Raw genomic sequence first — 26,879 nt, forward strand, 5'->3', positions numbered from 1 at the left:
CAACGACGAGTTACGGAAGGATACTCCTCGGACAAGATCGACCTCCCTCCCCCTCCTCCAAAAAAAAAAGAAACGAAACGGAATATTCAATGGTAGAGAATACAGATAGTGAATTTTTGTTCTGATCTATCGACTGTAAAACGTGGTAAACAATGAATCTCGGAATTTTACAATAAAATTCAACTTGTTTAACAGCTATGTCTTCTAAAGTAATAAAAGTTTCACAATTAGCGCTTATATAATTGTGCTGTATTCTCATTAGCGTCTCAATTTCTTTCTCAAGGAAAAATAAATTTAATTAAGTAGAATAGCATTAATGTAAAATGCATTCAGATCTTCAAAGTCGAAATCATTATGCCTTACTTATCCATTTACAGAATTATTTTTCCTGAAAACCTAACGATACTTTATCGGACTTTTATTCTAATATTGGAATTTTATGCTTTAAGTAAGAATGAAGACACAGGATAAAGGATGTCGAATTATTGGGATGGTTAAGCACGTTTTGCAAAGAGATTTCTCAGCAAACGTGCTGAATATATAAACACACAAGATGTACATATCTATGCATGATATATATATGTATATATATATGTATATATATATTTACAAGACATATACAGATCGTATAGACTTATTATTAATAAAAACTTCTTTTCTTTCGCTTGGCGAGACACACCCACGTGCGCGTATACAAACGCGCGCGCGCACACGCATACACATACACGCACGTATGCCCACATACACATATACACATGCACTCGCGTTCCATTCACGCCTTCATGTCCTTTCGCGCGTTCGCTGGTCGATCGGTGTGCAATCGCATTGTCCTCGGGCGAACGTCCACGTTCAATTTCGCGATTTCGATTCCGAGTATAAATTCCGCCGATCTCGCGATCGAAAGAAAATGCAAAATAAAATTAAAAAAAAAAATATTGTTATACAATTGGTATACGTGAATCTCAATTCTGATTCCATTCGGAAATAAATCGAATTAGAACCAGAAAGATACGAGGAATCAGTTAAACCACAGTTGAGACCGGTGATTTAAGAGATTCCGAGAAATCCGTCCGAAGATCAGATATCGTTCTGTGTATTTACTGAGAAATCATTAATTTTCTCATTTCGAACGAGGAAATGCTCTTTGGAACGGTCGGGAAGACCATGAACGTTGAAGACTCACGAATCGCGAAAGGACGAAGGCTAAATCGCCTCGACATTATCCGGCTCGATGTTCTCTCTCGTCATACTGTCCGTCGCATTCATCTTACATTAGAAACTACGTTACGCTTTTTCGCACCGTCTAGACGTTCTCGCACTGAGGCCATAACGCTCTTTTCGTGCTATCTCGCTCTTCTTATTCCCGTTGTCTCAGTGCCCGCCCTTGGCAAGAAGGGTGAGGCGAGCCATCGAGAAAGAGGAAGAGAGAAACAAAAATGCCGAGCTTATTCCGATTACTCCGAGCAATTTCTCCTCGAACGCGTGCAATGACAGATTGCTTGAATCGCGACACGTTTCCCCGCATACCTTTTCGCTTCTCGCCTCATCTTCATCCGCACGCAATTATTTTGCCCATACAATCGACCCAGTTATACCCGAGCATTCGCTCACACACAATCATCTGCCCACGCCTCGCGCTGAAATGCTAAAATCGAGTTGCGCGACTCCACTCTGATCAATTGGCTTCCAATCCGCGCGAAGATACTCGCGCCGAGGAATATCGCTGAAAGGAAAAAAAATCTAGTCGTCGAATTACTTTTGAACAAATTAACGGGTGATTTTTAATGAAGAATAATTGCGGGCACGCCAAGCGTTTAACATTAGAACCATATTGCCATGTCCCTGAGAGAGATCCCTCATCCCTCGACTCATACACGAATCGATTGCTTAGAATCGACGAGAACACAAAACTGTAATCCACATTGAAGTAATCCGATGTGTGGAAGTACAAAATTTTCATCAAAATTCTCGTACTTCTACACATGCACATACATGCGTAAATAATACAATAAAGCATAAAACTTAATGGTGGTTCTAGTGTTAAATCGCGCACCAGTCGCACCCGGTGCCCCTCGAGAGAGAGAGAGAGAGAGAGAAAGAGAAAGAGAGAGAATGAGAAAAAAGATAAATGGGGAGAGAAAAAAAAAGTGAATTCGCCATTTTCCGCGACTGGCGAGAAAAGCGAGTGCGAGTTCGTCTGCAATGTTACCGATCTTAAGTCCCTATTTATAGCTAACGAAATCACCGGGGACGGCATGGGGTTTAGGAGCGGGGGAGCTTCCTCTTTCTCGTGACTTCATTCTCACGCGTGCATGCCGCATAGTCCGGTCTTAAATGACAAACGCTAACTGAGAAAAGGACGCTCGCAGGACTAGATAATACTGGAGAGAACATTAACGAAATGGAAAAGGCGATCTGCGCGGATTTCCGCTATTTTCTGCTCCTTTTCCCCCCTTTCTTGCTTGTACAATCATTGATGTAACTTGATTTTATCAATATAGCTTCCTCGCAACACGTTTTTACGCCATTACTTGTAAATCATGTCGTATGAATTCAAAAATTAGCGTTTTAAATTCCACTTCTATCTCTTCCTCTCTTTCCCTTTCTCTTTCTTCACCTGATCTCTGTCTCTTTTACCGTCAAAAAAACTTTCGGTCATGCTAGTGGGCTTCAACTTAGCGGCCACATTGGTACAATTTGCTTTCGTTTCTCCCTTCCCTTCCCCCCCCCCCTCTTCTCCCCTCTCATTCTAACAATTGTCTCACGCTCTTTCATGAACCATACACTTAGCGTTACAGCCGCAAATAAATTAACCGTAGAAAAGTTTGTTCTTTATACAAACATAATATACAATATACATTTCTATCTATATATATATATATATATATTTATATATTTATATATATAATATATACTTTAGCTTTTTTTCCTTTACTCTGTGTGGGTATGTAATTCTCCCCCCTCCCCCCCTCCCCTGCCCCAGACCCCGATATATTACCGTTCGTTCGATTTCGCTCGGCGCGTGGTACAATGCGTATAATTCATTATGTATAGAGTTATCTATGCGTAAGTGGTATGTCTGGACGATACGCTACTCCGCGTACTTCATTCCTCTACCGTTCGCGCATGCAAAAACACAAATACACACGTACAGGCACATCTTCGCCTCTTTCGTACATTGCTTTCTCTCTCTCTCTCTCTCTCTCTCTCTCTCTCTCTCTCTCTCTCTCTCTCTCTCTCACACACACACACACACACACACACACACACACACACTCTCTCTCTCTCTCTCTCTCTCTCTCTCTCTCTCTCACACGCAAAAACGCATCAAGACGTAAACACACAAGTACTCGCATACACACATTTCATGGAAGAATAATAAATAAAGACATTCGCGACGTCAAACGTACAAGTTCGTCAAAATCCGATATCGTTCTCCTCGACTTAAATGCAACTCTTGTACTTGATGTAATTCACTTTTGCTCCCTCTGACCCCACCCCCACACACGTCCGATATGTCCATCAGGGTGGGGCCCTACGTTTCTAAATTTTCTGATCTTCTGATCACTGAGGAAACACGCGGTGTTTCTTCCACGTGTGGATAGGTTTCCGCTCAAAGCTCCGGCGTGACCGGATCCAACAGCCTCTTCTCTGGGTCCCTCGAGTCTCCAATATCGCTGGTGATGGGGTGATGCCTGCTACCGGTCACGTTTGGATTACACCGGCAGCCTTGTGCAGCATGACGCGCGTGACAAGCCTCGCAAAGGGTAACGCAACCCCGAAGAGGCCAGTAGCACAATAGGCAGGGCATCACCAGGGATAGGGCGCCTAGGCAGGCCCACCTGGATGCCATGCGGTTACCGGTGCAAGAGCACGGCTCGTCCGCGCAACTCGTCGCGGCCTCGCCGTTCATGCTGCTATCGACGCCACCGCCGCTGCCGCTGTCCACGCAGTGGTAGAAGAGACCCTTGACGCAACACAGGCACGATGCATAGTCTAGGACAGTCTCTGCCGAGCAGAGGCACGTATTGTCACAAAGCCACTTACTAGGCAGCGGAGGTGGTTCCCGGCACGACTCACATCGGCATCTACCGCAAAAATCGCATATGATCGATAGGCCAGCCGGATCGTAGGTCCTCGTGCCAAGAGTGTTGGCCGGTTCCTTGGTGAAAGAGACCGGCTGCTTCGTGACGGCATTCGCTGCCGCCGTGTTCGTCGACGTGGCGACAGGAGAGCCGCCGGTTGCCGAACCGCTGAAACCGCGTAGACTTTGATTCCTCGCACGACCGCGTCCCCGATGCGTTGGCACCACCGTGGAATCATCGTGACCTCTATGGTGATGATGATGGTGGTGATGGTGATGATGCCTCCTCTCATTCTTCGGACAGTCGCCGGCCGTCTTGCTATCGGCATCGAGGCGTCGTTCCTGACTGCAACGCGAGTTCTTGAACGGCGTCTCGACGTACTCGTTGATGGTCCTCTCGCCATCCGGTCGTGGCGTGGCAAGGCTCACCTCGCCGATCGGACTCCTGGGCGACGTTGCGATCGTCGTTATCGTCGTGTCCGTGGACGAAGGTGACAGCAGACTCCTGGAATTCGCGTCGCTCGGTGACGTCTCTACATTCTGCGGGCGACGCAGGGACGGCCTGCTACGGAAGGAACTCGATAACGGCGTCAGAGGCATGGTGAGAGGCGCGACGCGAAGCGTCGGAGACCCGGGTACCGATTGCGACGCCGGTGGTGGCGGTGGCGGTGGCGGCACGGACGGCATCGTCGTCATGTGCACGAGCGGTAACCGCGGCGGCGGAAACGGCCGACTGTGATCATGTACGCGCGTCTCAATATGGACGAGACGCGAATCCGCGTCTTCGCCGGCGCCGCTGATACAGTCGTCGTTGCCGTCCCCGGTAATGTTTGTTCGCGAGGAGGGAGGCCGCGTGAGCGGCGATATCGCATCGTTACGCGACATCGGCCGACCGCTCAATTCAAATAGTCCTGCTGCTCCTGGACTTTGCGTCGCTGACGTCTGGAGATGACGTCGCTGCTGACACTGATCCTGACACTGTTGCTGTTGCCAATGTTCCACCTTCTTCGTCGCCTCCAACTCCTTCCTCTCCTCGATCCGACGATGCTCGAGACGGATACCAGCTGTGCTAGCTGGTCCTCGATCCGCTGCGGAGAACGATCCTCCTCGTGTGTTTGTTGCCGTTGTTGCTGCTGCTGCTGCTGCTGCTGCTGACAACGACGCTGCGGCACGATCCGACCAAACCGGTGCCGTTCGTTCGCTAGCCCATCGTTCGACGGACGTCGACGATGTATCTGGAACCGATGGACGCTGACTTGACGTTGGAGTAAGTGTCGCCTCGGTAGTCCGCACTGCCCAGCCCGCGCGAGGTGGTGACACTCTCGACGAGAGCGTTCCATTAGCGAGGATGGGGCTCGGTAATGCTCCGCGTCCGCTTCCTCTCGCCCTCGCGACACGCGCTTCATCCCCACCTGAAAACATCGTAATCAAAACGTCGTGTTATATACTCAATTAGATCAGGTACAACTATCTATATACTTAACACACTGCATATTTTTTCATTGATATTTTCTTAAAATATTTAAGTTTTTTTAGCAAGTATTTTATTAAGTGTTTAATTATTTAATTGAATATCTTCCTTATATAAATTAAAGAAAATTATTGCCTAAAATAAATAATCTTTCTAAAATAGCGAATATCCTTTTAAACGATATTCCTATAATAAAGTATCTTTCTAAGGTTTACCTTTCAGATATGACTAATATTTCAAAATAATAAAATCATGAAAAATCAGATTGTTCTAAATCACTTAAACAGTAACACAAAAAATTTAGCAGATTAATAGAAATCTAAATTTTTTAAAAGTACTTAAGTATTAAAGTTACATTGCAATATAAAAATTAATTGTCTTGTAAAATAATTATTCGTTTTCAATTTTTATAATCAATGAATCTCAATGAAACGTTGCATAAATTATTTTGAATATTTAAAATACTCTTATAAAAACATTTAAATTTTTATCATTTTTTTTAAATTTTAGTTTATACCATTAAAAATAACACAGTAAATAAACTATAAAAATAATTTGTTCAATAAAAATAGAATGTTATAATAAACACAACTTTCATACATCGATCGTATCCTCTTAACGAGAGATGATGCTAAAATAGAAAATCGTGACTCCATTGCCAAGATGAGAAGATGTTGGTGGACTCGAGTTTTCAAAAATCGAAGAAATCGAAATGGTCAAGCGACGACGACAAGGTATGGCGAGGCGTCGGGTCAGCACCTACGCGGTCACGAAGAGAGGTTCGGTTTCTACGTGGGCGAGCATGGTACGAGTGGGCCGTGGAGTTCTCGATTCGGTGGTCACCAACCCACTCGCGGCGCCCACGGTGTGGAAGAACCGGGAGAGTCTCGTTCGAGCGCGACCGATCGCGTCCTCGACGGCGCGCTTTTACCTCAACTAAAGCCGCGCTTAGAATTTTCGAGTCTTACACTCTCGATGAAATGAAAAACGGAATGCGAATCGACAAACGACGTTAAGTCATAATTTCATTTATAACATAAAAAAGGATTTGCTCTGCGGTCTGATTAACTTTTTATAATTGATCAGATTTATTGTACTACGTGAGAATGAAGAGATGAAAAAAATGAGAATCGGAATTGAGAGATGAGAAGTTAAGAGATGAGGAAATTCTGGAGGACCGAGAGTGGGACTAGAGACTGAGAAAGAGAGCCGAACGTTACTTTTCGAGAGCAGACTCTTGAACGTTCTACTCCTCTACGAAAGCCACTCCCGAGTTACGCGCAAACCTGCATTCGGAATCGTGTTGTTGCATCGATTACGTATACATGCGTACCTTCGCGCGTGCACGTAGCTCGCTCATTCACCTGAGCTACACGGTGATCGGCGGCATGATCGGAGGAATGGCGCAGAATTAAATTAAAGTCTGCGACTGTAACGTGAACGAGCTCTCAGTGCGTTCAGGCTTTCGAGGCGCGCCCGATTATTACGCGCGTTCCGAGAATCGTGCGTATATCGAGATCATTAATCGTGGACGCTCCGCGAGTTTCCTCCGGCTTTATTTTATCAGTCGCTCCACTTCGTCGTTTCCCCTGGTACAGCGTGCTTCGATTCACGGCGGTTCGACGAGACTGTATCAATCCTGCTCGAAAATCTCCAAAACGCCCGTTCCGTTATCTCTCAAATCGAAATTAACATTCTATTTACGCTACCTCCATGATACTTTTTATCGACACGAAATGTAGATATTTGAAAGTATCTACATCTTGCAAGGACCCAGTAATTTTATCCAATGGGCGTTCTCTTAGGACGTAGAATCTTTTGGATGTCTCTTGGGCACGTATTGAATTATTAAATGAATTCCGATAAGAAGTATTCCCAGAAAATAATAGAAATATAAGAAATAATTGAACAATTCGAGACCAAAATTCATTTCAAATAATTTTATAAAATGTACTTTGGAGATCTGTGCTGTATAGGAATCTATATAGACTAATAAATACTCTAAAAAATTTAAGATTTGGTTCCTTACACAAATCTAATAATAAAACGAAAACTTCATATAATATGTTCGAAGCCTCTAGTTTTTTAAAAACACAAAGTGTTAAAGTTAAAGGAAAAATTATTTTTTCTAAAATTTCGAAAACAACTTTATTTTAATGAAATTTTGTTTTTTTTATCAAAATAACTCGAATGATTTTCAAAATCTTCCCTTTGACATTCTCCTTGTATTTTTAAATCTAAGCCATTTTGGATATGATCGTATAAAGTTTTTGTTTTGAACTTGTGTGTGAAATCACGTCTTAGAATCTTTTATGCCCATTTCTACCAATGTAGATTAATTTTCTCGGTTCAATTAACTCTTCATCTTTTCCTAGGTCTAAGAATTAGAAAAAGATAAAGAGTTAGTTGAAGCAAAAAAAAAAAATTAAATTAAACTACTTCGATAGAAACGAGTATTAGAGTACTCAGTAGCCTTCCTGTATATTCCTCGTAAATAATCGTGGAAAAAAACCCTTCGCTCATTAATAACATAAATACCTCGTTACGAGCATCGTATTTCGAAATCGTCATTGCTTCGATAAGATGCTTCATTAACGCGTTGATCTGAAAATTTGACTTACGCCAATTGCGAGACAAATCACTCGAGCGCTAGACGATGCCAACGGCGGTTCTTGCTCGTCGTCGCGGCGGAGCAGAGCGGCGTCGAGCGATCGCGGCAAGAAACAGGCGGGCCATTCAGAAAGGGTGCGCTCGAAGTGGAATGCACGGGCCGGCTATCGTCGACCGACTGCCATAGGTCAAAGCTTTTAACCGCTCCGCGCCAACCGCCCGCGCCGCGCAGATAAGACGAGCGTTTCGCGAGCGAACGCGAGAGCGGCCGGTGCGCTTCGACTGGTTCTGGTTGGCCCCCCGACGTTCCCCTCCCGGCTTGATTATAATTTTGCTGGCTGTTACGATTTTGCTGAATCTAGCGTTCGTAGCGAAAACGCATCTTGGTTGATCTGCGTCGACTGACAGATTGCGCGGACAGAACTGACGATTCAACAGCACGGGCGTCGCCCGCGCGGCGAAAGGATACGAATTAAAAAAAAAAGTCAGCTGTCAGGTATAAGAGAAATCACACAATACTTTAAATAAAACGCGATTCATAACTTTATAAATTCTTGAATTTTTTTTTTTTTTTGTAGGAATGCAGTTTAACTTGTGTCGATTTATTCCTGGTCTTATACTCGTTTCTATCAATGTAGTTTAATTTTAATCTCTGTTCAACTAACTCTTCATCCTTTTCTAGATCCAAGAATTAGAAAGAGATGAAGTTGAATCGAGATTAATTAAAGTTAATTTACATTGGTAGAAACGCGCACCAGTCTTATGCCCGTTTCTGCCAATGTAATTTAATTTTAATCATGGTTCAACTAGCTCTTCATTCTTTTTTCGAAGTCTAAGAATTAGAAACGAACATTATTTATGCCACAGCTATTTGTCATTTTATATTTGTCTTTAAAACGTTCTATCGATTTTAAGAGCGGGTTTCATGATCGATCAGAATTCTCTTTCGATTCATAAAGATAGGCGAATTATTTTTCGTCGCAGATACATCGTTGATCGATCGATCGTCTTCGCGGATTTTCCTGGTAACGATTAAATGAATCGATCATGAACCGCGCGAAACGAAAGAAGTTCGTAGAAAATTTCTGATAAATTAATTGATGACAATGCAATGATTATGCGATACAACATCCGCGTGCCGCATGTTTATCGAATTACTAATGAACATTATATTACGTCACATGCAAAAAAATCAAGAAATAATATTGCTTCTCGAGTTTCATAGATCCATCAAGTTCGATTAATCTTTGAATAATTTTGAAACAACGAATGTTCGTATAATTTTATATATTTATGGAAATCTTTGTAAAAAATTAATGCATAGTTCTGAAAAAGGAGTTAATTAAAAAATAAATCGCGTTAAATGTGGAAATAATTGGATGGACATGCGGGAGATACTCGAATGTTATTCGTAAATCAATGTATATTATATGAAATAAGCTTTTTTCTAATTTTAAATCGAACAAACGCAGCAAAACTAGCAAAAAGCATGATATTATATGTACGCGCACGAGTTAGCATTGAGTGGCATAAACAGTTTTTAACGCTAGTCGGAAACATCCACGATAAGAGTGGATAAGTTCTTCCTTCGATATCGGTTTCCTCTGCGGTCTAGATATGCATAACTAACGAACCGTCGCAACAAGTTTTGATTAAATACACCGATAAGAAAAAAGAATTTCGGAATATATTTACGAAACGTCTTGAATCGTGAACCATAATAATTTGCTTGTAGCAACATTATCGCGAACTTTTGACGACTTTTGTAAATCCGGGTGATGAATTATCCAGTCTCAAGCAAAATAAGTCATAGCACATAATTCGCAAGGAGCAATATTACTCAGAAATTTTAGTAAATCGAAAAAAATCTTGAAAAAAAATTAGTCTTAAAAAAAGTCTTAAAAAAATTATGATGCACAATTCATAGCGCAATGTTATTTAAAATTTCGTAAATTCGTAGAAAATTTCACACTTATTGTGGATTTTAGAAAGAAAGGAAGAAGTAGACGGAATATTCTAAACATGTTTAGAAAACGATTAAGAGATTTGAAGCGTAAGAGCGGAGTACAAAGAATCTATGAAGTCATTTTATAAATCGCCAATAGAATATATTTAAAGTACGTATCTATAAGATACATTTCGAGTGCGGGATTGTGTGTTTAAAATGTGTACCTTATGAATACGCGGAGACTCTTTCTATCCCCTCCAAACCCGTTTATCTGTCGCATCGAGACTAGCCAGTACTAGAACGTCGCGCATAAAGCTCCTTTGATGAGCGAGCTCATGAATCCCGGCGTTTTAATATAGCGACCTTTAATTCCGTTCGGAAACGAGCGCGATAAGGCCGGATACGGTTCTTCCTCCCCGTTATCTGTTTCCCCGACGTTTCAGATTCGTGCGTGGCGCGATCCGCTAACGAGTTTCAATTACATGGGACGATAACGACACTTCTTTCCTTCTCTCCGCGCGCGCGTAATATCGCCACGCATAATTGCACGTAGAAATCCATGCGATTACCAGAATCTCGTGAAATCCGTCGTGGACCACGATGACCGATTATACGCTCTCGTTGCCCCGATACGGAGCGGCGTGTTATAATCAGAGTGGAAAACACATCTCGCTCATGATTACGATTTCCATCCTAACGTATCTATAAAGACTCAAGACAAGCTGAGACAAGCTTCGGATTATGGGAGGATTTATTCAAATTCTAACCATCGTTCATGTCAATTAGAACGTTGAAATATTATCTTGTTAAATTGATAATTTTTAGTCTCAAATCCTGCCTGCTATTCTAATGTAAAACCACGATTTAGAGTCACATCGCAGATAATTAATGGTGTTTATAATTTAGATGCAGATTCAAGATTAACGTCGCTATTAATACAAAAATTGTGTAAAAGATAAAAAATTCTACCTAATTAACTAACTGACGTTCAGCTGACTTCACAGCTCAGTTAGCCGCTGTGTGGAACTTTACGACCGCAACTTCGATATTAGCGGATGTACATCCGGTCTACAAGTAGCGATAATGAATTGATTGTGAGAAAAAAAGGAGGAATGTTGTATTCTTGTCCGGAAAAAAGATTCTAATGAAACCGACGTCTCGATTGCAAGACGAGTTTATTATGCATACTTATGTTAATAAGCAGATTCGACAAACTCATCGTTTTACTCTAATCGCGACAATTTCGAATTTATGCAGCGACTAAAAAAACTCGCAACTGCTAAAAGAAGAAATATCTTGTGCTGTTTATTATCAAAATAAAGAAAAAAAACTACTTCAAAAAATTACACAATCGGTTGAAAGGCGAATTTCTGTCACGATTCTTTTTTAATTTACTTTAAATAGAAAATAAATATTTTATAAAGTTGTAACCTTTTTTATTTTACCGAGGAGAACACCTTTAAAGCTTCATTTTCACAATGTATGGTTATCTAAGATTTACAAGTCACCAGGAAAATTCAAGTCATCAAAGGAATTCATGAATGAATTTCATTGATGAATTCTTTAGTTACTTTTAATCTTTAGGTCATCACATCGAGAAAAATACCTGGTTGGATGAGTTGAAATTCTAATTGAAATGAACAAATCAGAATTTTCTGGTTAAATCTATTAGAATTCTAGCTAAAATAACCGGAATTTTAATTCATACAATCGGAATCTTCTATTTTCAACCAGACATTTTTCTCTATATTGTAAAAACGAGTCTAAGTGCAATCTGATATTGATATGATATCGATGTAGAGATTTTAGATTACTTGATATCACTTAATATCGACTTGATATCGTTGATTATGAAAGAACAAAATAAGGATAAGATAAAACAGAAAAGAGAAGGAGGAAAACTTACTGAAAATTCATAGGACTAGCGAGCGGCCAGAAAAGAACGTGGGTTCCGCCGTGGCCGACGTGGTTCGTCGGGATCAGCAGACCGCACTCTCACGCGCGATTGCGACGGCAGTTCGCGGAACGATCTCGTGGACACTCGCGAGAGAACGTTCCCGAGAACGCGGTGCTCCTCGAGTCGCCGTCGTCGCCGTGGGTTCGGGCTGACGCTTCGTAGCGACGGTCGAATCCGCATTCTCTTTCGGCCTGGCACGGCGACGGCATCGAAGACGAGCCACGAGAAAAAAAGAGAGAGAGAGAGAGAGAGAGAGAGAGAGAGAGAGAGAGAGAGAGAGAGAGAGAGAGAGAGAGAGAGAGAGATAGAGACTCGCGAGCACTTGAACGGGAGCGCGAGAGATCCGCTACTCGCACTTTCGTCCTCCGTTCATATTCCGCACTTGCCGCACTTCCCCCTCGCCGTTTCGTACCGTTCTTGTACGCGAGCTGGGCGGAATATCTCGCCCTCTCGTACTCTCTTCCCGGGACACCGACGTCGAAGAAGTACGTCTTCGTCGAAGTTGTCGATGGGGTTACATCACTGTAACGATCTCGTTCGCGTTAGATTTCCTATCCACCAGGCACTCTCTCTCGACCGGACCACGAACGAGGTTCTTTCTCGTCCGAGGGAACTCGTGGCAACAGCTGGATATCGGAGTAGAAGAGAATCAACGAGAGCGAGATAGAGACACGAGTCACGAAACACGCACGACGACCGCCGACGAACGACTGACAATGGGTACGCTGCGAGCGAATCAAGCTGGAAAGGCGGCGGCCGACGCGAAGGGGGCACGTCAGAGGGAGCGAGCGAGCGAGCGAGAGAGAGAGAGAGAGAAAAGGCAGGGGAAACGAGCAGAGAGACATAACGCGCGAAGCAGCGGGACGAAACGTAAGCGGAGGGAGGGGAAACAGGAAGAGAGACGGTGGGAAGGAAGCCATGAATGGCGACAGTCGGACGCGGGGACGGAGGAGAAAAAGTGAAAAGAGGTGGAGGCGGGGTGAGCGCAGGCGGGGGAAGGGGCTCGTACACAGGCAGCGAGAAGGGAATGGAGGGGGAAGAAGGACTCCCTCGGGCGGCGTTCGCACATAGTACGGCGTCGCCATCTGGCGATAACGTGGGGCAAACGCGAGCGCCGCTCCTGGGGCCGGCCCGACGCACACGAAGCTTTTTATGAATGGACGGAAGCTATCATTGAAGCTTCGGATTGAATGAAAACATTACCTACGTCGTCACCGCCGTGCGGCACCGCGCCGCCGTCATACACGGCGTCGGCGCGACTCGACAGTGACGGCCGTGGTCGCGTTCGATGGACAGAGGAAGTGGTGGTAATAGTTGCGATGCTGACGATGATGATGATGATGATGACGATGATGATGGTGGTGCGATAGGCGATATCGTCGTCTGCGTAGCGGCGGGGCCGCCGACGTTGTCGATTATTTCCATCCGTTTTCCCGACGTTTTTTTTTTTCATCAGACATTTCTCCGTTCCGTAAGAAGCGTATGGCGTGAGCGTGAGGAATATTATCGATAGGGGGCGTGATCGATCGGATATGAGAGAAAGGAAAGAGAAAGAGAGAACCGCGAGTGATGTGACGCGATATGACGTAGTAGTATTTCAGCGATCGCATTTCGATAAGGTTTGTAGAACCTTTTTTGCGCGATACGACGCGATTTCTCGAAATGTTATATTTTCGTCTAAAAATAAAACGAAATGAATTTCCATAAATTTATTCAGCTATTTTATAAGAGACTGCACTGAATTGAACATCAAAGATTGAAAAAAATAGCGAGAATAATATACTGAGAATATACTGAGAAAGATATTTGTTTGAATTAACTGAAATTCTGGTGGAAAATGAACACGATCCAGAATTCTGATTAAATCTACTAGAATTTTGTTGGTTATCTCAACCAGAATTCTGATGAATTTAACCAGAATTCTGGATCGTTTATCTTTCATCAGAATTTCAATTAATTCAACAAAACATTTTTCTTCGTGTAATGATAAATTGGAATAATATAAAACTATTCGTAGATATTAAATAGATAAAAAAATTAGATAAAATAACAAAACCATTTGTAGGTACATTAGAACATGTCTCATGCTAAAAAAAAAAAAAGAAAAAAGAATTATTAAAGTAAATCTCCACTTTTATTATTAATTTACTTATATTCACTCTAAAAATAAATTTGATCTCGCAAGATCCCGTTTTCCTAGGTCATTTCAAGCGTCAAAGATTATTACATATGGAGAGAAATCGATCTCGTGATGTTCATCACGCTACTTTTGCAACTTCGGCTTACGATCGCGCAGGCATGGACGACAAGCTGCACGAGCGAGCAACGAGGCGAGTTCGCGAGCGTACAGAGACCGAGACCGACAGAGGGCGCAGATGGAAAAGAAGAGAGAACGACGGTGGATGAAAGAGAGAGAGAGAGAGAGAAATAGCGCGCGGCCGTCTTGTTCTGGCGCGTTACTCCATTCTATATTTATCCCACTCATTAATTCCATCCTCGTCGTGCACCGTTCATTCATTCGTGTGCCCACTTCTCGCTCCCTCTCTCTTTCTCTCTCTCTCTCTCTTGCGCGCGCACACCTCCTTTTCTCACTCTATTCCATTTCCTCTCTTTGTCTTACACGCGCGCGTAAACACGCACGTTCATTCATCTCATCTCTGTCTGACTAGCGCCCGTATCGCCGACATTCCCTCTTTCCGCTCTCACCTTTCTCTCTCTCTCACTCATTCAATACTCTCGTCTCTTTCTCTGCTCCTCTCCTTTCTTCCTCTCTCCCGGCATCGTCTCTCTTCTCCCGCTCCCACTCGCGCAATCGGGCACGTCGCTCCCACTCGTTTCCCTTTCTTCACCCCGCACGACATCTTTTCCCTTTCCTCCCTCCCCCACCTTCCTCCCACCAATCTGACACATCCGCAGCACTGTGAATACAGTGACGTACGCACGTGTACGGCGAGCCCAAACGTTCAAAACGATCTCAAGGAGCTGTATTGATATACACGATGATGAATGAGATGTTCCATATCGTCGTTTAGACTCCAATCACTCGTCAAACGATCCGTGCTTTTAAAGTTACGTTGAAACAAATGATTCAGAAACTACAACGAGATAGTAACGCGATATATAAATTGGTTTCCTTCCTGCGTTTATATTTTATAATTAATATTACAATTCGGAGAACGGGAGCGACAATTAAAACGTAGTGTTGATCATAATATTTTGTCTAACTACCTTGTCGGTCGACTGACCGAGATAATGCGAGTGAACGTAAAACGTTACATTTATTTTCCAATTCGACGTAACGAAAGTGACTTTTTTCGAATGATGAGCACGTCGGGACACCGCCAGCGAGGTGTCGTTCCCGGTATTTTGCGTGCGCACTTGCACCACTAGTTTGGCATCAAGCGTTAAAACGCCGTCTCCTCGTTTCACCGGCAAAACGGCTCCGAGACTCGGGCGAACCGGCCAAAATTTTTTGACTTATCGCTTCCTGGTAGTCCGTCCCGGCCGGGACATTTCCAATGTTTGCCACCAGTGTACGCAATGTGAAACATATGTTAACGTTCGTGGGATTCGGGGCATATATCCGGAAAAATGACGTAGTTATTATTATTAGAACAATGTCTCGCGCAGAATAGTCTCTCGAAGTAACATTCTCGAAAACGTCCCAATTACACTATCATCACTAGACAAATAAGTTATTAGCAAAAATAAATTACACGCGACACTAAGTCTCTGATGGATCGACGCTTATTACTGCGATGCGTTATCGATAAAAGATTATAGTATATTTTTCTTCAAACAATTTTAAAATCATTTAAAAAATAAAACCGACAATTAATCGGCATGTAACTTGAGCTGGAAGTTGCAAAATTCACCAAAATATTTTTAGACACTAAAATCTGTTTTGACCAAATATGGTTTTCTTTAGATATTTGTGTTGAACTTCGAAAATATATTCCATTCTAAATTGCTACCAAATAAAAAAATAAAATTTGTCGCATTCTTGTGATACAGAGGGTTCGACGATTCGTCGCTACTTCGCTGATTCGGGGAGAGAAGCGGACAGGCAGGCACGCTAAGCGAGACAGGCGAGCAATGAGCAACGAGTAAACGAGCGAACAGCCGAGTAAACTTTGACGAAGGCTTGCTTGGCTTAGTCACATCGCGAGCGAACGAGCGGACCCTCTCTAATGCCGAAAAATCCGGTCGCGAAAATAACTCGCACCTATCCCTCTCGATAACACGTTCCACTCCCGCGAGTACGTCATACGCGTTCTTCAAAGACGATCAGTTATGACTTGTGAAGGACCGCGGTCATTTAAAGCCTCCCCCGACATCCGCTCTGGCACTCTCTTCTCCCCCACGTTCAAGTCCAATCTGTCGAAAGATACACTTCGACTTCGATAGAAATTTTAGATATTCAGATTTCATGTTAAATATTCATCCAAGAGATAAAGGAGAGTGATACTTCAGTTCAAGAATGTACATTGGGGAAAATATTTTTATTATTTACGAAGCAGAAATTATTTTGTAAAAGCAACTAAATTTTTTTTATATGTTATATAAAAATATTTTATTGCTGTTAAAAAATGCTTCAAATAAATAGTTTTGCTAGAGGCACTAAAATATTTTTGTTTTCTTAGTAAATAGAAAGAATTTTGTTATTGTATTCAGAAAAAATACGATACGATTTTATTGAAGTATTTAAAAATTTAGTTAAATATAGATCTGAAAATAATTTTGTTGAACCATTACAATAATTATGTAAGGAATTCAAGTATAATGAAAATACTTCAAAAAGTTTTTACATTTTAGCAATCAGTGTAAGTGTCCTCAAAATTATTTTTACAGTCCACAACAAAATTATTTTTAGATCTGTATCTATCTAAATTTTTTAATATTTTAATAAAATTATTCTTTCCATACAAATTTCGAATTTTTTTCATTTAATTCTCAAGAATACGTTAAGAAATTGTGGCGGATCAGGTGGCCCCATAAACGTTCCGCCGTCGGGATTTAACGGAACGGAGATGCGTGGAGCATCTTGTCCGCAATAATTGATGTACAACATCGTGTACATCAATGTGTGATGCAACGTGCGCCATTTTAAGCAGCGTGCTCGTTCTCCAGCGGATATCGGTTGTCGCGTCGTATCGCGAGGAAGGCAGAGACGGCGAAATAACAGCCACACCCGCGTCGGAGTTCGCATAAGCGATGAATCGAGAGAGGCCGGCGTCGTAATAAACAGTTTCGCGCAAGGTGTAGACGGGACGCTTGCGCCTTAAGACGAATATTTCTTGGCAATACTTCAATAATATCCGTCTCGCGGAGCCTTTGATATTTTAACAAAATTGGATAGATGTCTCAAGATGATAGTGATACTTAGGCAACGCCGAGGATGTCAACTTCAGAAATATTTGAGGGCAAGACATGACGCAATATTGCGGAAGTAAACATCCTTATTTATAGTGGCGAGATGCGTGAATTAGAGTGGAGAATTGGAGTAGGAATAAAACAGAATAACGTATGCAGTCAGGTACGCACACACACACACACACACACACACACAAATCTTCTTGAAAGCAAGAAGTCACATTTCGATTGGAATCAAAGAGAGTAGCACAGGAATAAATAGTTTAATGGCCACATTAAATTGGCAGAGATTCGACAGAGATCGGCGAACGGAGACAAAAACGTGAGATCTGTGATACGATAAAACAAGATAGAATACATGTGGATGTTGAATAAAATTTAAAAACAGCATGACCGGTTACTCTCATGACGGTTACAGTCGCGTTTGATACTTAACAGTCGCGGGAAGAAGAGCGCGTGTATACGCGGACGGTGCGGTGCGTCAGAGTGGAGCGTTGTAAGTTTATTTCGAGCATTTCCGATTTCGCGTGTGCGAGCGCGCGCGAGGGAGGCGGACTCGCGTGCCTCGCGGGTTGAGCCAATTACACAATGACCGCGTCGCCACCGCCACCGTCGCGTATACACGTCGTCGTACCGGCAAAACTCTCGGTGCTTACGGAATTCGAGAGGCGGCTGCGAGAGGCGACGAAAAATCGAGCATCCTCCGCGACTGGAATTGGATCAGCTTATTTTCGGCCCCGGAATCGGGAGGAAGAAAGGCCTCGTGTTCTCTTTCTCTCTTTCTCGCATTCCCTTGAGCGAGCAAAGTCAAAAGCACGAGACAAAGAATAGCACGATGCACGATTCTCTTCTTTGGATGTAGATCAGCCACATCAAACCAATGGCATGCGGTGCTATAAATTTTTTTTTGGCACACTCTTTTATGTATTCCTTCCAATTTTTTGTTCTTCTACAAAAACGGAGTCGTTTTATATATCGTAAACAAATTGATTGCACACATTGTTGGTACTTTTTTTTCATATCTAAGTATAGGTACGAGTATTATGGGAAAAATGTATTAAGATACAGATGCAGGTACTAGAAAAACAAAATATCTAGATACAGATACTTCAAATGTACTTAAATGTATCTAAATACAAATATTTTTTTATTAACATAAAATTTAGAATACTATACCTATAGTGTATCAATTTTTTCTTGTATATCAGTACCTATATTTATTATAAGTATATTTAAATATATTTTAGATATACTTTTTGGACGATTCTTTCCTGCACTAAATACACTAATTAGTAATTTTAACTTAAACTATACCATACATTCAAATATCATGTGTCGATGAATAAAATAATAAAGACTTATTTATTCTGAAATTTTATGTTAATAAATAAAAATATTTGTCTAGATAATTTTGATTCCCGTCCCTTTCAGACAGGGACATTACTTAAGAAATAAATCTATCATTTCTGACTACAGAATTATGATTGAGAATTTACATGTGCATGGCTATACAAACACTCTTTGGAACAAACACATTGTGGTCGACGTTTCTTTTGTTTATGCCATCTCGAGCGTTCGAGACAGCTAGAAACAAGATCCGCCAAGTCCGTAGTCTGGCAGGCTTAAGTAAAATTTAAATGTCGTTTACGTCGTCGATGTTGAACGCAATACCGTACCTAACGTGTGAAACTTAGAAAGATTATACCCGTAAGATTATACAAGGAACGAAGCTCGTGTATTTTCGATTTCGAACGTTTCAATTCAAGCTCCCATTTTAGTTGGCGCATCTCGAGCTTCGCTTTGCGGACGTTCGCGAGAGTGAATCTTAGGATCTGAACGCCGACGCGACTTTCCGCCGCGACATTCAGTTCGGCGCGATCGCGCGCGAGAGTAGCGACGCGTTTCCAGGTAATATCCCACTGCCAAGAAACCCCCCGGATCGACGAAGATCCTGTACGACTCGACGTGAAAACGTCGCGCCGTTCGCCGCATAATCGAACGAACTTGGAGGAGCGAATGCGCGAGCGCGAGCACGCCCGCACGTTTCAGATCAAATCTATGCTATCCGCAATTCCGCGGCGAGCATAGCAAAGTAACACGAACGAGCCCAGCAAAGGCATCCAGATAAGTAAATGGCGACGACAACTTTTCCTCTACGTTTCGCTGTTTCTATGTCCTTTTGACCCTTTGATACCGCGCATATTATATACCATAATTTTATATATTTATTAATTAGTTATAAAACTTGGATATAATTGTAATTTCGTTCTTATTTTATATATATGTATATATATGTATATACATATATACACAGAGAAATGTATTAAATTTTAAATATTCATCGAATAAAAAAATGATTATTAAATCCAATTAATGGTTTGTACCAAATAGACATATACATATTTATAGTTATTAAATATTTAGTTGTACATTCAAAACAAATTATTTACCAAAACTAATAAACTTTAGAATATTTTTTTTCGGTGTATTGATTATTTTCAAATTACATCTTAAAGTTATATTTTTCACAAATTTCCTTACTTTTGCTCTTTGGCTATTTTAAATTTAATGATGACAGTATTCTGTTTTGTATACTTGAACATATATTGGGTCATCTGAAAAGTATCCGCGGTTTTTAGATGACCCAATAAATTATATTAAAAATGACAAATTTGATAATAATTTCTGAGAAATATTCGAACGCTGCAGAGAGAGATAAGAAATTGAGTTCTACAAGTATATTTGGACATCCTCCGCTAGGACATAATAAAACTTAAGAGCATTTTACATATTTCAATGCATAATCTTCTTTCAACAAAGAAGAATTCAAGGAAGAATTTTTTCACCATCGAAAATATTTAAATATCTGCTTTCATAGGTAGTTTACCGAAATGACATGCCGTTGAACGCGTCTTTGTCAAGAAGAAACTCTCCGAGTCCGAAAGGCTCGGAACACTTGCGAGCTTAGCGACGTCATGACGACGATCTCATATGGCTCGGACAGACATTGTTTCGTCAGAGGATTACGGGATTCTGTGGATAATGCGTTGTGCAAGCGAATTTTATGAAGTATAGTCACAGTGTCACGAACGAAGCGACGAATGGGGCGAATCGAAAACATCTGTCGCGGCGTTCTCGCCGCGTGGGGCATACGTTTTGCTCTCGAGTGTCGTAAAAAAAAAAAAAAAAAAAAACCGCTACAGCTTGGAAAATGATGGCGGGACGCGCGCGAAAGTTATTCCACGGGAATCGTCGATTCTCAACTTACCCTCGTAATCCACCTTGCGATTTATCGCACTGAAAACTATCCGTAACGGATATATTGGGCGTTCGTCTGAAAAAAAGATTAATCCCGAATGTATCCCTAAAACTCACTCTCTTAACATGCAAATTCTTTTGTTGCAATTCTTTATCTTTTATTGTAATTTTTCTCTTTCTCTTCCTTGTTATTGTAATTTTATCATTATTATTTACTTGTTTTATATTTTTCTATGTCTATTCTATTTTTTCTATTTTTCTTTTTTGCATCTTCTTTGTATTATTCATCTTTTGTTTTCTTTGCACCATTATTTTTTCCTTGTATTCTTATCGCATTTCTTGCCTGTACGTTTCTAGAGGACTTGCTCGAGAATGCCAATAAACGTATCATATACTGGTCTATTTTCCAAACAATCTGTCTCCTTCTAGGAAGGATTAAATTTAAAAAATAATAATAAATGATTGATTCCATTTTGACTTATAATACATGAGAAAGTATTTTGTTCTTGAAATCGGAAGCTACGGTTCTACAACTTTGCTATGATCCAGAATCAGACGTGTATAAATAAATTTTTTTGTTCACAATAAATATTGTTCCAGCTTCTCAAATTACCCTATGTATGTATTAAATGGCGGAAGGACGCTTGTTAAAAGGATTGTAGAAATTCGATGACTGCGTAGGGATAGGAAAACACGCGAAATAGAGGCGACGGAGGAAATGAGAAAGAGAGAAAGATATAATAAAGGGCGAGCATACGGACACGCAACACCGGATACCACCCAGACGACGCCTACGCGGCGTGCGTGCGTGCGTGCGTGCGTGTGTGCGTGCGTGCGTGCGTGCGTGCGTGCGTGCGTGCGTGCGTGCGTGCGTGCGTGCGTGCGTGCGTGCGTGCGTGCGTGCGGGCGTGCGTGCGTGCGGGCGTGCGGGCGTGCGGGCGTGCGGGCGTGCGGGCGTGCGTGCACGCTTGTAGCTCATAGCATCTGCAAAAGCGTCGTCCTTCTCATCGTAGCAATAAAATAACATGGATCAATGGGTAAACGAGTACTTGGCTACAATTGATTTGCAACTAATAGTCTGATCGAGCGATCAATGAAATCACGAGCATGATGGTCTATACGTTTCCAAATGCAAAACATGTGTTTGATTTATCATAACATTATATAGGAAAGACAGAATAATATTAGATAGAAGGGAGGAGAGTAAGGAGGTAATTTTTAAACAGGGTTTGTAAATAACGTCATATATGCATTCATTGCATTCTCTCTCAAGCCCAAGTCATCTGAACTTCGTCGAGGGGAAGAAACGTTCCGTTCTCGATAATTAATTCGTTACTCTGTCGGAAATTTTACATTTTTCGATAATCAATGAGCACGATCCATAATAATGGAAAGTGTATCACGTTATGAAATCATTCTAGGCATTTTTTGGAATATTTTCTTGATAGATGTTTAGAAAAGAATTCTTTTTCTACGTCTCATTCTTTACGACGCACTTCATTAGCCATTATATGTTACAGCTAAGAAATCTATAGGTAAACCGATGACCCGAAGCGACGGTGTAACGAAGACATTTTCGGGGAAAAGGATTTCGGTGGAATGAGAGGCGTGCGAAATACAAAGGGACAATGGACATCCCTGCGTCTTCCGGTTTTTCCATTGGCTACGGCATGATACCTGCTTGCAGTCCGATATTGTTCTAGGTACCTACATTTCTAGTTTCAAGTCACCAACAATGATACACCCAGCCTTCCAAGTCTCATAATGGAATATAAAGCTCGTCTTACACGCAGTTGGCGAGGTCCCATTCCAAGGATACTGTCGCAAAAGAGAATTTTACGTCGAGCAGAAACTTTAAATTTGAAATTGTATTGCACACTCTGGCACTAATTTCGTGAACAAATGCGATTCTGAAAATATCTTCTGCATCTTACAGGTGCCGTGACACAAAATCGACATAATATTCAGGCGTCTGAAATTTTGCAAATTACAAATTAAAATATGTAGGATAAAGCGAGATAATTTGGATAGGTTAACAAAAATTTTGAAATTGTATAAAAGATTGAGGTCGCATAATGTATTTCAAACAAATATGTAAAATATATTCTATTGCACCAATAATGCATATTTTGTATGTTCAACCTTTTAAAGAATACTGTCATCGTAGTGAAAGAAATCACGGTGAGTTTCTTCCACTATGACTGGCATATATGTGCACGTTTTATAGTTTTACCTGCACTGAGAAAAAAACGTTGTTGATTCAATTAAAGTGTATATTACGAGCTAGCTGTCGCTAGCATAAGTGTTTAATTCAATAATTCATGTATATTTTTATTGACATAAAGCAGAGCCTTCCAAATGGTCACGTGATCGTGTCCCCAAGATTTCAACGGTAAACAGGCCCTTCTCAATTTTACTCCCTCCAACGCTATCTTCCAGTCTTCCCGCCACACGCGTTTAAAGCTGTCGCAAGCAAGTATGCAAGTATGCAAATATAATTCTTAGGATTAATAGAGATCCCAAACGAAAATAAAATAAGTCATAAATATGGCTTCTTTTGCTTTTATTTCTTTCTCGGTATACGTATTTATCTTTCAATGAAATCGCGCCTGACTGCTATACAAAATGATACAACTCGCGATTTTGAAGGCTCTGACATAAAGGCATAAATTATTATTTCAATAATCAAGATCTTTATGTCAATAAAATATACATGAATTAATTACTTATGTTAGTGACAGCTAATAATATAGACTTTAATTGAATCAATAGCATTTTTTTCTCAATGTGACTGTCTAGCAAAGTATGATACTATTAAGAGCGAATATTTTCTAGGCAATAACAAAAATAAAGAAAATTAAATAACAAATATTTCCTAGTGTCATATTTGTTTTAGCATATTTTTTAAATAAATATATTTGAAACATCAAATAAAATAATGTTTTCTGATCTTCAAAAATTCGTCCACCAAGAGATTAATTGAATACACTGCGCGACCTCAATTTCTTACATAATTTCAAAATTTCTGTTAACCTAATCTATTCAAATTACCTTGCCTTATTCTACTTTATAATAACAATAGAATTTTGAATATAAATCTATCAAGAATTATTCTTCCAGGAACTGGCAGGAAGTCCAAGAGTGCATTCTTCTCGAGAAGAATAATATTTCACACAATCATATCCTGTGCATACTTCCTTCATTTTATAATCATCGCCGCTTAATTTTTCCTCGACGCGGAATCGGCGAGCGTTAAATTCAGTTTAATTATTTTCACGCATTCGCGCGTGGGTTTTACGCGTTTACGCGTGGGCAGGGTTAAGAACCTCCGAGTACCGGGAAGGGAAGTTTTTCCTGGTGCTCATCGGCATCGCCAGGAAACGACTCAAACGACACGAGGCATGGAGCGGTATATCCTCATTGGTTCCCCCGCCGCTGCCGGGAAGAGAGTTTAGGAGTTTAGGGCCGAAAGAGTTAAATGTACTACGCGCGTCTTCCTTCGGCAGGTTCACCCACAAGCAAGCGAATGCCTCGACTCACTCGCTCGCACGATCACTCTGCCACCCGAGAAACGGAATGTGGACGCCATATGGTCGGGGTCTTCGCCCAACCAATCAACCAACCAACAAACCAACCAACCGACCAATCGACCGACCGACCAACCACCCACTCGTTCCATAAGACGTGATATTTGCGAGAAAGTTTATATATCTGCCCCGCGATCGTCTCCCTCGACACGTGTGTATGCGTGAGAGCGTGTGTCAGTTATATGTCGGACCGTGTCCCGTTTTTTGCGTATTCTCCTGAGCAGGGACGAACCTACACGAGATATCTCGGATACGAGTAAGAACAAGCAGGCCGATATTTCGTCTCGGATTTCTCCGGGACGACCTTATTGTCGTTGAAATCGAAAAAGAGAGGCGTAACCATCGAGTTGTTTGACGAAAACCTGCGTACAGATACGAGTCTGGCTGTCTGGCGAGCGGAAGTATAACTCTAGATAAGCGGATTCCTTTGACATAACGGCTTAAGGTTATCGGATTATTATAACAGAAATATATGGATAGGAAATCATTACAGCATACGGAAATGTATAAAGTACGGAAATAAAATCAAGAAACATCTGGCGTTAATTATTGTTACTGTTTAGATTTTAAAAAAACGTTTGAGTTTTATTATTGAGAAATTCATGATGGTGAGATTGAGAAAGCATAATGTATTCATTCATAATGTATTCATTCGATATCTCGTTATTCTGTATAATTGTTAATGTTGAAAAACCGATGCCTCGCTATCTAGGCAATTTATTCTTTAAGTATTTCCTGCACTATTAGAAAGCCAAATAATGAACGCATGATTCTGGAATGCACTTACACCGGTATTTAGCTAGGCATATACATGTACCGTGAAAAAAAGTTTTGTTGAAAATATAGATGAAAATCAAAAGATTTCGATTATATCACTCAGAATTCAGCTTATCTCAATTGTACAATTCTATTTAGGTTCGATTGTACAATGTAAGATAAACTTTAATCTCGGTTACTTTATCTTCTTCTCATTTTTAGAAACTTGTGCTTATTTCTACCACTGTATAGATTAATTTTAATTTTATTTAACTAACTTACTTATCTTTTTCTAGTTCTAAGAATTAAAAAAGGATAAAGAGTAACTTAAACCGAGAATAAAGTCAATCTACATTGCGTAGAAGTGCACATTAGAAAAAGATAAAGAATAAATTGAGCCGAGGTAATTAAAGGTAATATTACATTAATGTTACATCGATGGAATCGACCTTAATAAAAAAAAATTCTAATTCATTCGCTTTTAATCAAAATTTTAATTAATCCTACCAAATATTTTTCTCAGCGATATACGTGGAAAATACGATTGAAAAAAGTATACACATAAAAAATAAATATAAAATACAAATATACACACACATACACACGAGGTGTGCGCCTACGCACGTCGACCCACGCGCTCGCCTCCTCTCTCGCATGCGAAAAACTATTTTCGGCATTCAAGCGGCGTCGTATACGCGCGGAGAAACGCTGGAACGTCGGAATTATACGCACGCGCGCGCACGCATGTGGGCGTGCGTACACTGCGTACGCGCGAGCACACGCACGCGGCCCGCATTCGACTGCATCTTACGTATTTATAGCGGTCGACGAGTATACGCGCGACGCACGCGATTTCGCCTTTTCCTTCTTTTTTCTTTCCCTTCCCTTTTTCTCTTTTCTCTCTTTCCGCTTTTCCCTTTTCGCACGCACGCTGCACGCATTAGGACGCGCTATCGCGCGAATTCCACGACGCGACTTAACGTTTATCGGCTCATTAACGCCGAATGATATACCCGTTCTGGAATTTATGCCTTGAGGTGGTCCACGCCTCCATTTTCGGCGTGGGCCAACGAGATCCCGTTGAACGAGGCGCGAACGAGCAAAAATGTGCGAAAATCCAAAATGCTCTAAAGGACAACGTGGGATTGAACGTGTTTACGCGGTGAGATTTACGCAACAAAAAATTTGCATTGCAATGAAGTCTGAGTGCACTGCCGAGTGGTTTCATTCAATGTTACGGGTCTCATTGTGACGATATTTTATCGTGATATCCGACAGTGATTCAATGATCGTCGCGCGTATATCGGAAGCGTTGGTTAAATTTCATTCCGACAATTTGTACTTCGACATCCCCGAAAAAACATCTCTCAAATATATACAGCTTACAATTTTTCAACCGTTTTTAAAATCTTGTAGATATACATAAGTCACAGTGCATTTCAAATGACACTATGCATATGAGAATTAATTTTAGCTACGATGACAAATATATAATAAATTTCAAACTCTTAAAATAAAATCATTAATCAAGTGTAAAAATGTTAAAAAAAAAAAGGGACTGAAATTAGAATTACAGAAAACGCAATTACAGCGAACTCCATTCATGAGAAAAAAAAAAGAGGCAGTCTGTATATCCTTGGTGTCTGAACGAAGGCTGTCTTTCATTGATATAAGGGTCTAATTTATTTTCAGGCTCGCCTACTTAAAATAAAGCGGATCCACGCGAAGATACGCGTTCACGGCGTTCACGCGCGCCTCCGCGTCCATGACACGCTCGTCGTGCTCTTCAAATTTGCTCGCTCGGCTTCTGCCGTCCTATTTAAAGCCGGCGACTC

At 41.3% G+C, this 26,879-nt stretch overlaps 1 protein-coding gene across 1 annotated transcript in view; it reads right to left on the reverse strand.

Moving 5' to 3' along the window:
* Positions 1-556: 556 nt before the first annotated feature.
* Positions 557-26,879, reverse strand: part of sty (sprouty signaling antagonist) — a 39,140-nt gene continuing 12,817 nt past the window's right edge. The window contains exon 3 of the mRNA XM_011053405.2: positions 557-5,496. Coding sequence (XP_011051707.2) covers positions 3,614-5,496 — 1,883 coding nt within the window. The 3' untranslated portion in view covers positions 557-3,613. The remainder of the gene's footprint in view (positions 5,497-26,879) is intronic.

Source organism: Acromyrmex echinatior, chromosome 8 (assembly GCF_024713525.1).
Source record: "Acromyrmex echinatior isolate Ae372 chromosome 8, ASM2471352v2, whole genome shotgun sequence".
In the NCBI taxonomy this organism is placed as follows: Eukaryota; Metazoa; Arthropoda; class Insecta; order Hymenoptera; family Formicidae; genus Acromyrmex; species Acromyrmex echinatior.